This window comes from Nannobrachium achirus (assembly GCF_963921795.1).
Source record: "Nannobrachium achirus genome assembly, chromosome: 15".
NCBI classification, from domain to species: Eukaryota; Metazoa; Chordata; class Actinopteri; order Myctophiformes; family Myctophidae; genus Nannobrachium; species Nannobrachium achirus.
In genome coordinates, this window is record NC_137822.1 from 51,976,775 (window position 1) to 51,990,499 (window position 13,725).

General features: G+C 44.1%; 1 protein-coding gene across 1 annotated transcript in view; it reads left to right on the forward strand.

Annotated features, from left to right (window-relative positions):
* Nucleotides 1-13,725, forward strand: part of LOC308299930 (extracellular calcium-sensing receptor-like) — a gene marked incomplete at both ends in the record, with an annotated part of 31,760 nt that overhangs the window by 10,149 nt on the left and 7,886 nt on the right. Inside the window, 2 exons of the mRNA XM_080743707.1 lie at nt 10,252-10,272; nt 10,987-11,117. Of these exons, the coding sequence (XP_080599833.1) occupies nt 10,252-10,272; nt 10,987-11,117 (152 nt within the window). The remainder of the gene's footprint in view (nt 1-10,251; nt 10,273-10,986; nt 11,118-13,725) is intronic.

A 13,725-nucleotide genomic window follows, 5' to 3' on the forward strand; every position in this document is an offset into this window, starting at 1 on the left:
GAAATCATGGCACCACCTCTTTAAGTACGTACTAGTTGTACTACATGACCACTGGTGGAACCAGAATGTCCTTCATCGCCCACTGCCCGTTAGCTGCTTTCACTCTCCTCTGCACTGTGTCCCCGGTATGGGCCGTGTGAAGCGTTGAACAGAGGAATACTTCCCTGGTATCTCACCACTGGTCGAAGAGGAGGGTTTTTTTTCCATGTTCCAGCGGATGCTACCACAAGGAGATTTCGAGTTCAGGCTCAGACCTTTGTTTTGGGGAAGCCAATTCTGTTCCTGCGGATGGTTCCACATGCCCAGATCTCCTTGACTAGGAGGTCACAGAAAAGAGTGGGGCCGGTGTAGGAGTTGTCGACAAACAGCTTATAGCCAGTGACTCAGCAACTTTACATCAACCAACTGACTGAGTCATAGCTGAGACCCTTCCCACTGGTTCCCTCCAGCTTCCCCTCATACACAAATAAATCCCACGTGTACCTAGTACTGGAATCTGCCAACACAAAGAGCTTGTACCCCGAGTGGACAGGTTTATTCTTCATGTACTGCTTCAGGCCAATGCAGGCTTTCGTGGCAACCATCCTCTCATCAATAGATATGTGGCAACTATCCTCTCATCAATAGATATGTTCAGGTAGGGTTGGAAGTTCTGCTTGGATGCCTCCCTCAACTGCTCGTACATTGGCTTGATTTTGCAAAGGGCGGTCGTAGGCCGGGGTGCCCCTCTTATGCTCATTAGCAGCATCATCCTCCATGCTACTGAGGTGAAGGGCCCGGATGGTGCGACTAAACTTCTGCCCGGACATCACATGCATCGGGAATGGCAGGCTGTACAGTTCACCCCCTCGCCAGAAGTCCGTCATTGCAGAGCACTTCACTAGACCCATGTATAGGACCATGGACATGAATGAAAACATGTCCTGCAGGTCTATATCGACCCACTGCTTGGAGGGCGTTGAGTAGTGAGTGGAGGCATTCTTGTTAGTGTTCTCAATAATAGTGAGTAAAATGGATTTGCTAAAAAATACTGAAACAATTGCAAGGCTGTGTATGTTTTATCTTGCAATGTAATCTGAGCTCCTACTGGCCGGTGGGGTCTGAAGATTGGTTGAGTTAGGTTTTCATCTGGATACTCGACATCCTCCCATTCTTGTTCAGCATGCCGGCCGCTACTAGAGTCACTGGAATATGTTTCTCCTCTGGGCATTATGTTTTGCTCATAAAAACAAAGTTTACTTTCGATTCATGTAATTAGCACAAGAGTGTTCAATATTATTATAAATAAATATAAATAATAAATATACCTACATATAAATAATAGCAAATATTGCTTAAATAAAAAAATATATCAGTTCCAAATGTCATATTTGATACACTATTCAATGAATACATATTTACAATAATGAAATGATTTGAGTTAAAGTTCACTCAACTGAGCCACTCCAAAGCAGGCATTGCGCTGCCATGGGACTGCTCCAGCGTCGGACATGAAATATTTCTTGAAGGCATCCCTAATATCATATTCCTCTGTTGATGAATGGTTCCAAACCACCCCGGGTTCTGCATTCCTCCAATTTTGTCCCAATCTGTTGCCTGATGTTGAGCTGTTGAGTCGCTAGCTTTCATTATGTAATTGTGAAGGACACACAATTAAGGTGGCCTTTACCACCTTATCTACATTCTAAGGCTTCAACTTGAGCCTTCTCTGGTAGACTTCCCACTTGTTAGCAAGGATGCCAAATGTGTTCTCCACCACCCTCCTGGCCCTTAATAGCCTCTAATGTAGATCCTCCGAGCCTCTTTTAGCCCCTCCTTTCCAGAGTAGGGGCACATGATATTACATGAGAGGGGAAAGGCCTCATCCCCCACAATGACATGGGGAAGTGGCTCTGACAGGCTTCCCCAGCTGACGGCTTTACCCTGGGCACGTTGAGCAAATAGGCCACCATCACTGCTGGAACCGTGACCACCAACATCAACGACGTTGAAGCAGTACTTGGTCAACCAAGGCCATCAACCGGAGCCATCAAAACTATGGAAAAAGCACCTTTATAGTTATGGAAGGTGTATCCAGAGTTAAAGGGTTCCTGGATGACCACGGCACCGCTCCAATGCAGTTGGGGAACTGCACATCTCTCTTGGAATCCAGAAGCAATTTCCACCCCGTCATTCTGTTCTGTGAGTGGCCATGTAGAGAGGCTGCAGGTTTGCCCATAGTGATAATGATAATGATAATGAATTTTATTTGTATAGCACTTTTCCAAACAGCGTTACAAAGTGCTTCACAGAACATGATTAAAAACAACAACATACAGCAAAAAACACAGAAAACACAACAAAGCATAGAACACTAATGATACACAATCAAAAAAATACAGTGTACAAAAACACTTCTTTACACGGTTATAGGAAACACTTGGTGTAAAGGTACGTTTTTAATAATGACTTGAACCTAGGCAGGGATGGTGCTAACCGTAGCTCCACTGGCAGTTCATTCCATAACCTAGGTGCCCGAGCGGCGAAAGCACGATCGCCCCGGGTTACCATGTTAGTATTCAGTCTTTTTAACAGGCCCTTGTCCGAAGACCTGAGGATGCGCCCTGTTTCACGAGGGGGCAGCATATCCCGTATGTAGGAGGGGGCCAGGTCATGCAGGGCTTTAAATGTTATGAGCAAAATTTTAAAATCGCACCTGAAGCTCACCGGTAGCCAGTGCAGAGCAGCCAGTATGGGAGTGATATGATCTCGTTTTCTCGTATTGGTGAGTAATCTAGCTGCTGAGTTTTGAATCATTTGCAGGCGGGATATGTTTTTCTTGCTTAAGCCGGAATAGAGGGAGTTACAATAATCAAGACGTGATGATATGAGTGCATGTATGACCTTTTCTAAATCGGAGGTTGACAGGAATGATTTGATTTTTGAAATGTTCCTCAACTGAAAATAGCAGGATTGGACTACGGCTGTGACATGTTTATTAAATGAGAAGTCTGAGTCAAAAATGACACCCAGGTTACGGGCTGCAGTTGTGACATTTGAGGAGAGGGGACCAAGTTGTGAGTGGAGGGAGATGGTTGAGCTGGGGGGACCGAATAAAATGATTTCAGATTTTGTTTCATTTAGCTGAAGAAAATTTTGGGTCATCCAGTATTTGATGTCGGCGAGACAGGTGAGAAGGTGTGACATGGATCCTGGACCAGAAGTTAACGGAATGTAAAGCTGTGTATCGTCTGCATAGCAATGAAAGTTTATGGCATGGGAGCGAATAATGTTACCAATCGGAAGCATATAAATGGAGAATAACAGGGGGCCTAGGATAGAGCCCTGTGGGACCCCGCATGTAAAAGGGGCCTTAGTGGAGGAGGCCTCCCCAATTACCACCGAGAAACTCCGGCCTGTGAGATAGGAGCTAAGCCAATCCAGGGCCGCATCCTTGATCCCCACCCAGTGCTCTAGCCTCTCAATTAAAATGGGGTGGTCGACCGTGTCGAAAGCGGAGCTGAGATCCAGGAGAAATAGCACTGAGCAGTCCCCATTATCCGCTGCCAGGAGTAGGTCATTAGTGACCTTTAACAGGGCCGTCTCAGTGCTGTGGAGGCTGCGGAAACCAGATTGAAATTTTTCAAAAACACTGTTAAAATTCATAAAAGCAATCAACTGATTGGAAACAACTTTCTCTAAAATTTTTGATAAAAATGAAAGTTTTGAGATCGGTCTGAAGTGGTTTAAAACAAGGGGATCCAGAGATGGTTTTTTCAATAAGGGTTGTACCATGGCACTTTTGAGGCTAGAGGGGAAAACACCAGTGGACAAGGAGCAGTTTAAAATTGATAAAATGGATGGGCCAACGGTCTCTAAAACCTCTTTAAGAAATGTGGTGGGGATAGTGTCTAACAAACATGAAGAGGATTTCATGTGCGTTATTGTGTCCATTAATGTAACCAGTGAAATTTGTTTGAATGTGGTGAGGTGAGAGGGTAGTGGTGAACCGTAGTCAGGTGCTCTGGGAACTGGGGGAAGTTGTTGTCGTATTCCTTCAACCTTATTAATAAAATGAAGAAGGAACTCCTCACACTTTTCAGGGGAGGCCTCCAGAGGCTGGGTGGGTGGTGGATTAATTACGGAGTCAATGGCTTTGAACAGAACTCTGGAATTGTTGGAATGTGAAGCAATGAGTTTTGAGAAATAGCTAGTGCTCAAGGGTGTTGTTGCCTGGATTATTCATGAAGTATTCCCGGAAGAGAAAGATCCCATGATTGGCCGCTAGTTGCGCTGATTTCCCCCCACGAGGTACCAAAAAGGAATATTTCTCCATTGGACTCATTTCCCCCTTTGATTTTCTAACCTTAATAAACATCGTCATAAATACTTTATGGTTCCTGTCGCTAGTGAAAAAAATCAATCACCATGATATGCGTTTTGTGCAAATATGGTCCCATTTATGTTAAAATTGATGATAAAGTTGCGGGGGGGGGGTTGCTAAACTGATACCAGCCGGCAGTGTTCTTCTTCGTGTGCTTTATTTCGGGAGGCTCAACACCACATTCTCCCATGTATCCCTGCGGTTGCACGTGACCGTTGGCAGCCAATAGCATTCCTTATGATTCCTGGGGTACCATTCAAACAATGATGGCGACACCCATACAAGGGACAAAAAAGCGTAATTTTCGCCACATAGAAACAAACCAATGGCTTTGCACCGTCCATATTTTTTTTTTTACAGTCTATGATAGTGCTTCACACACCTGTTATTGGTTGATTGAATACTTTATTAACCATTTGAAATAACAGCATAGGCCTGTACCTCTAGTTTATTGAATGACTGAAATGAATGAAACTCTGCAAAAACAATATATAAATGAGTAGTAATTGAAAGATGGCTATTATCTCAACGTTTTCCTCGCAACATAATCCCTAAAATATGCCATAAATATAGGGTGCTGGAAGTGACAATTTTGAATAGGACTACAATATAGGGGTGCACTGAACCAAAAAAGGTTGGGAACCCCAAATCACTCGACTTGGCTGTAGGTTTATAGGTTATACAAATATACTAAGTTATACTGATGTAACAATAACTATATATATATATATATATATATATATATATATATATATATATATATATATATATATACTATAGGCCGTACAAAAAAAAACATAATTTTACCTAAGACATACTGCCAAACAATCTCTGGTTCTGATGGGGTCTCTGAAATCATCTTTGACCAATGTCAGATGCCTTGAAACTGTGATAGACTCATTCGAAAGTATTCAAAGAATTTATCTTCAAAAGATGACAACTCAACAATTGTTGTATTGGCTTCTCCTATCTGCTCACGTCTTTGCAGCATTTCCTGAACCCATATCCTCCTTTTACTTTACTTTTTTTGCGCAACATATAGCAGCAACGGATCGTCTATATCCGGACCCATATTGTATCTCTGACAATATAAATAAATAACTATAAGAAAACAATATAAAAATGACGCGCTGTGAGCTTATCAGGAAGGCTCTCTGACAAACAGCTCGAGCTGCGCTCTGCACGAGCTCTGCAGGTGTTAATTGGTGCCTCTTCTGATGTACGATAAACTTTATCGTACATCAATGTGAATGCCGACATAATTATCATTATGATAATTGTCGTTCCCACTGTCGCCCAGTGGGAAAGGGCCACAAGGGTGACGTGGTCTTTTGGTTTCTCTGTAACTGGATCTAGGTTGAACAACTCTAACAACTTGCTCTTAAAGGTGTATTCAGTGATAATGAAAGTGGCCAGGGGTCATCTTGTCCCTTACTGGCCTTAGCGTGGAAATGTTTAGTTTTTTATAGATTTTTTACACTATTATAATGTTCTCGTTTTGATCATTAGACCCAATCACTGAATATCGGTAGGCCTACGTCTCCAGCTTCAGGATATGTATGACACTGATTTACTACGAGACTGTGGCATTTAATGAGTTCAGTAGTTTACAATCTAGGCAGTTAGCAGACGTTCTTAATTCAGAGCGACTGTGGTTCTCAAAACTTTTATTTTGACCATCATAACTAAACATCATAACATAACTACGGCCATACTCCACCCTGATTTGTCGAGGACTGGCTGTCCACCTCTGAAAACCGAATCTAGCTATGCTCGTAACACGGGCCAAGGTGGAAGTCCTTATATGGTCAGCACACATTCTAGTGAGGAGAATGAATGGAAAATGTACCAATTATATTTTTATTTGAATGTAATACAATCACTGAATATACCTTTAACAGTCTTGCACATTGACCCATCTGCATTGTAGAGTGAAAAGCACTCATCAGTCCCTCTCCCTTCAAGGGCTGACTCAAGTTGGATCATTCCTGATTCCTCAGGTCGACCAGGGCCGACAGCCCCGATCTCTCCATCTGGGCCACCTTTGTTATTGGACCAGATGATGTACATAATTTCTCAATTAGAGTAAAGATAATTTTAGCTATCAGTGGGAAGGAATGTTTCAACCAGAGTTTGGACATCTAAAAGTGCAGTCTTAAGTGTCATGCACTACCCCCTATGAGGCCACCAGAAACAATTTACACTCCGTCTTCCACCTGATGACTCAGCGAATCTTCATCTTGGAAGGGCAAACTACCTTACATTTTGCCAGCTCCATTACGACCTGCTATAGAATCCCTTACCCCTTGGTTATGGTTGGGAACTGGGATGGGAATGGGAATGCCGACCAGTTCGTCACACCCTTCCCCCTTGCCCTAGCAGCTCCCACCTTGTGACTCTTCAGATAACAGTAGTACTGATGATGAGTGGAGCCATGTGGTTCTGAGTGGGTAGCTGCTTGGCATGGAGTGGTGTATCGCCTTTTTACGACTGGCATATGGGATGGTCATCAGCATAATTGCTGGGGTTGCGCTGGCTGAGTATGGCACATAGGCCATTATCTTACGACTGTAGTAGCAGTGATGACCATTTTAATTTCGAAGAACCCCTGTCTGATATCTAACAGTATTTCTAGATTAACTCTAAGAGTGTACAAATGGAACCAAAATGACGCGCTAGGGTCCATTTGGTTCCATTTGTACACTCTCACATTTGTAGACACCATTTGGTTCCTAAATATCATATGGGCCATGTCAAATATCATATGGGTGAGGACTCTCTGGAACCCCAGGACCCCACTTTAAGAACCACAGCATTATTGTGTATTACAGGAGTAGTCCATCCCCAAAATGACTTTTTTTTGCAAGCCATGGGGACTTGAGTTCAATAATATAGGCTATTTTTTTCTAAGACAATAATTTGATTAATAAATGTACCCCCATTGATTCCGGATGGAGACGCAAATGCATTTGGGTCCCATCTGGAGGGTAAATTTACTATAATTCGTTTTTTTACTTAGGAAAGCGACAAATACAAAAAGAAAATATATTATATATAAAATATATATTATAATAATATATACAAGTCTCCATGGCGTGAGTAATCAATTGGGGGTGAACTACACCTTTAACAACCGTTTTGATGATGTTTTAAACAGTATTGTTGCCCATCCCTGAATGGCACTCACACGTTGTTAATTAATTTCAGTATGTTTTGAGACAAGCTAAAAAAAAAGAAAAAAGAGAGAGGCAAAAAAGTCCATCATTGCACCTGTTGAGCCGTTGTTACATCAGCCCTGGAGCATGTGTCATCAGTGGTAAACACACATCTACCCACCTGGGGATAGTCTGCTAATTGGCACATGGTGTGAATAAGCAAAGCTCTGAACAAAGGTACACATGCTCACCCGAAGGACCACAGAGCTCAAATCTTTTATTGTGTGTTATCCTATACAAAATACATTGTATATTATATTAACAAAAAAAAAAACACGCATGGATTCAATTCAATTCAATTCAATTCAATTTTATTAAAGTGTCAAATCATAACAAGTTATCTCAAGACACTTTACAAAGGCTAAAGAGCCATGAGAGAGAGAGAGGAGAGAGGGAGAAACAAGGGAGAGACAAGGGAAAGACAACAAGGGGCACACGCACACACATACACAGGTCCCGCATGCGTATGTACAAGAACGAACGAACGAACGCACACACACACACACACAGGCGCTGCATGCGCACGTGTGTGTAGGGGGAGGGGAAGGGGAGGGGAGGGGGAGGTAAGGGTAGGGGGGGGGTGGGGGGAGGAGAGAGAGAACCCGAGCAGAACCTGTACCTGTGAGGTACCCCCCCGAGAGAACTCGAGTGGATACCTCACAGGCCCGGGGCCCCCACCCTGAGCAAGCAATTTGCTACAATGGTAACGAAAAACCCCCTCTTAAGGAGGAGGAAACGTCAGGCAGATCCTGACTCTGGGGTGAACAGCCGTGCTGCCTCGACCGAGTCGGGGGGACAGTAAGGAACAAAGAGAGAACAAGAGATAGACACAGAGAGATCCAGGCAGGTCCACAGGTGTGCTTCATGGAGGCCTGGTCCGGGGTCACACTCTTGGTCTGCAGCTGAGTGATGGATGCACCTGGGACGTATCCTCAGTGATGTAGCCCAAGCTCATCGGGGTTTCGGGTCTCGCAACATCATACCCCTCACTTGGGTGACAAAGGCAGGATTGATCAAGCCCCGACTTACGTCCCAGTAGCTACCCACGATCAGTCCCATTAGGGAAAGACAGGACCATTCACTCCACCGCCCCGGAACTACTCTGCCGAGACTGGGAGAGGAAATATGGCGCATGGAGGGACTAGGCTCTGTGGATTGACTCCTGTCCAGGCACCTCTTACTTCTCAACAGGTCCAGGACCTGTGCGTTGCACCAGACTCCAGCCCCAGACATTTCACTCAGGAATGGTGGATTCTTGAGCCGCAATGGTACTGCAGGCTCCACCTCGCCCAACGGTGGTGCTGCAGGCTCCGCTAAAGGCCTAACCGTGGGTTTGTTGGGTTACTTCCTCACGGAAGACACAGGCTGGGGCACAAACCCAACCTGCTCCCGGGTGCCGTCTACATTCCGGCTGTCACCCGTCTCTCCGGTGGTCACCAGACTATTCCTGGTTGTCACATAGTCTACTCCTATGAGTCACTATAAATAGAATAACTATAAAAAATAAAACATCGCATGGATGCACCTGGGGCGTATCCTCAGTGATATTTATATTATATTATATTATATTATATTATATTATATTATATTATATTATATTATATTGTAGCCTACTGATGCATTGAGTACAATGGACCACGATGGAAACAAGCCCTCTAGGGTTTTTAATGTTTCCCTGTGATTCACCAGCATCATGAGCTGGGGGTGTACAGTACTGTAGCGTCACGCTACAGAGACAGGGTTCATTCCCTCGTGGCTACATGGCTAGGCCTGTCACAGTTATTACATAATCGTCTAATCACATTTAGTTGAGGTAATAACAATTATTTTGCATAATCGTCATAATCATTTCCATATTGAGAAATGTTCATATAGGTCCTAACACTTTAAAATCAAACCAAGTTTAAAGTGAGCTGTGGTGTGTGTGTGTGTGTGTGTGTGTGTGTGTGTGTGTGTGTGTGTGTGTGTGTGTGTGTGTGTGTGTGTGTGTGTGTGTGTGTGTGTGTGTGCGCGCGAGAGACGCAACAGTGACACTTGGTCACCAGTGGTATTGCAGCTCAGTGTGTGTGTGTGTGTGTGTGTGTGTGCGTGTGTGTGTGTGGGTGTGTCTGTGTGCGCAACACATTCTCACCCCCCAGAATGACGCCATGTCACGCCCCCACGGCGTCTTAGATGAACGCTGGAAGAATCCCAGCGATTCAAGCAGGATGCCGAAAGCGCTGTGCTTCATAAGTAATGCAATTGCACCTTCTAGTGGTCAAAGAAAAAAAAAGGGACTACTGCGGGTTTCCCAGACACCCGGCGCTACCGCTCACGTTCCACGACGGAGGCGTTCCGTCTCAGGCGCAGATGAGCCCTGTGAGTCACCGCCGAGCGAGCGGCAGCGAGCGAGACACTGTGACGAACAGTGCGACCGGCGCATGTACAGACTCATCGCCGTTACCAAGTTATGTGCCGTTATGGACAGAATAGTAAATATTCAGTCTCCCAGTATCCACGCTCTCAAAGATAAAGGCACAAAAAAGGGGTTTGGCCAGCCGTTAGCTAACTCAGTCAGTAGAGCACGGTGCCCACTATAACCAAGGCCCGGGTTCGCTTCCCACCCAGGGAGATAGATATTAGGGTCAACATGTGTTGGCGCATGCGTACTAACACTCTCCCTGCGCGTCTCAGATAAACGCAGATAGCATCCCAGTGCGTTTCAGGCATGACGCTGTGGGGGACATGACACGGCGTCAAGGCTGAAACGCAGTGGAGGTGAGAATGGGTTGGTGTTTGACACAACAGTGCCACTTGGTCACCTGCGGTATTGCAGCTCTGTGTGTGTGTGTGAGACGCAACAGCGCCACTTGGTCACCAGCAGTATTGCAGCTCATGATAAGGACATAGGGTCATACAGTAGGTAGGTACGGACAAAGTCACCCTGAGGAGCGGTTGACCACGGCTCAAAAAGGTAGTGGAAATAGCAGATCTACAAGCTCACAACGCATCACAATGCGTTGTGAGCTTGTAGATACGCTATTTCCCCTATAAATGTATGAAGAATAAAGTTATTAAATATGCTAGTCATGCCTTTGTTGGGGTTACTGTAGGTCATTTGTCATATCATGTCCTGTGCAACCTCAAGGCCAAACATGACGCAATCGTGACAGCCCTACACATGGACCCCTTCCTCTGCTCAGAATGGAATCGTGAAAGATTACGTAGTGGCATAAGGTGGCACAGGGGATGGCACAGCACGGTGTATAAAAGTTAACAACTGGACAATGGATCTTAGAGAAGGGAGGGGCGGTGGTTAGACAGAGGAGGGCAGTCATGAGAGCTTCTCTAGACACACACCTGCTTTCATACTTGTTATTGTTCTCTTCCTTCTCCCCTTTGACTTCTTCCTCCTCTTGTGAGTTACAGGCACAGTTTAATCTCAACAGAATCTACAAGCCGGGGGACTTGGTTCTGGGTGCTGAGTTTGATATCCACCTCTCCTCTGTCTTCCCTGATCTGTCCTTCACCTCCGAGCAACAGGACCCCATTTGCTATGAGTGAGTATCACCAGGCGAGTGCACACATGCACCTGCCCCTTTATCTGTCTGTAAAAAGTGCAGCATTCAAGAGAATTGCCTTGTCCAAACTCTCCTAAACTTGAATGCAGCATCTTATGTTGAAATAATTGCTCTCTCTCTATGTACCAAATCCAATCCATGCCGTTACACCACATCTCCAGTATTGACTTGATTATGCTTAGTTCAGTGTGGCATCTAGCACCGAAAATAGCCAATAGTCGGGGATCCACATGCACAAAAGCTCAAGGAATAGGGTTGAACCTGTGATGTTCTGCCGCACTTTTTATTTCTGTTTTATCTATTAGTTTGGTCATTAAGGTCCACAGAATGAGAGGCCTGCTCTGCCGGAAACATTGCGAAAAAAAGTTATGGCCATTTGTATATTCACTGTCCCATTGACTCCACTACACAGGAAAGGAAATATATTATAAAAACGAAAAAATCTGCTTTAAGTAGCATGTGAGGGGTCAAACTGGAGGGTTTTCATGATTCTGAATCCATTGCAAGCATTTGTTTTGCACAAAAAACATTCCTTGGGCAAGAAAACGGACCAACAAAAGTGTGAAAAGTGATGAGTCATCGCTTTTACAGTGATGAGAATGAGAGCAGGCCTCTCATTCTGTGGACCTTAATGACCAAACTAATAGATAAAACAGAAATAAAAAGTGCGGCAGAACATCACAGGTCCTCTCCCATTTTGAGGGGCTGGATCCCCGGCTACAACCTCCAAGCTGCAGCGCGACGCATTGTGAGCTTGGAGGTCTGCTATTTTTGATACTTTCACGAAAAGGCCCTTTTTAGACAATTCAGCCCCTGCCTCTCTAACATTGTCTGCACGTCCCTGAGTATCACACATAGCTTGACATGAAAAAGTATCACACATAGGCCTACAGCAAGCAAGAGAACAGGCGGAGGTGTCAATTGGGTATGGCAAGGTGGGTATAGCAGCTGCTATACCTTAAAATAAATTCACGATTGTCTCTATGACTATCTGCGTTGGTTATTCTGTTATTATTTAAACTTTAAACGCAATGCAAATTAGAACAAAATGAAAGCTTTTACGAGGTATTATATTTCATTTGTATCCCCCCTATCTTGACAATTGGTTTATTCCCCAGTTCAGAAGGTCAGCACGAGTGCAATGTATTATTGTAAATTAGCAGTAGTGGCACATTTTTTCAAGTGTGGCAGTCAGTTGTTTACTTACAGTATCATCATCATCATGCCTGTTGCTAATTGGTATGGCAACATGACTGGTGTCATGCATGTGTGCAAAAGTGTGCGTGCATGACACCAGTCATGTTGCCATATCTTAGCTTTTGCTGCATGGTACAACAGGATTTGGTGATGTGTACCGTTGTTTCCTGTTGAGATTGGCACATTTCCTGGGGCATCCTGCCTAGATCACACATGTCACACAGGTCTTTTTTTCTTTTTTACTCTCACAAAAGTGGTGCATTTGAAACTACATTGCAGGGCACATCATGGGGTGATCACTGCTTGCCTCCCTGTGAATTGTTTTATTTTTTTATTTGTTTATTTTATTTTTATTTTGTTGCTGAGTGAGAACCACTGATGTACTGTTAGTGGGTTTGCTTAACAAAATTATCAAAACGAAGCGGATAAAAGCGGCAAACTTTTATTGAGGATTCTTTAGGACCTAACAATGGATTTTAGCCTTGGGTACCAAACTTTATTTTGAAAAGTACCCATAGAATTATCCATATCAAGTTGGGCTCCCCTCGACTTTCTATACAGGAGGAAAATACCCTGCTTTAAGTAGGATGTGAGGGGGTCTTCTTGAAATGGATTCAGAATCATGACAAACCCTAGGTTTGTCATGATTCTGAATCCATTTCAAGAATTTGTTTTGCACAAAAAACTTTCCTTGGGCTAGAAATGGCCCCACAAAATGATAGTTTAGTGAAGAGTTATCACGTTTCACAGTTTTTTGGGTGTTTTTGGGGGCCATTTCTAGCCCAAGGAAAGTTTTTCGTGCAAAACAAATTGCAATGGATTCAGAATCATGACAAACCCCTAGTTAGACACCTCACATCCTAAAAGCAGATATTTTTCTGGGTATTTTCCTCCTGTATAAAGTCGATGGGAGCCCAACTTGATATGGACAATTCTATGGGTAATTTTCAAAATAATCCAAGACTAAAATCCATCGTAAGGTCCTAAAGAAGCCTAAAAAAAAGTTTGCCGCTTTTATCCGCTTCGTTTTGATAATGGCTGTGTTTCCCAAAGCGATTTTGAGCGCTCGTAAGCTCAGGCATGGTCATAGAGATCAAAGAACGCCTTCGTAGCCTGCGCAGGCACCTGTCAATCAAGAGCAACGAGGGCTTTCGGGAAACCGGTCGAGAGTGTACAATGGAACCAAATGGCTGTGACAACGGTTGAGAGCACACCTTACGAATGGCTCCAGGAAACCCATCATAAGGAGGATTTTAGAAGCAAACCCCACGGGTGCTGCAGACCTGTCTTACGAAGGTTTTTTTAAGGGGTGCCTGGGGCACTAGTGGATGGCAGAGTATTCTACACAACTGCATATAAAATAAACAATAGTGAACTATATATTTATATA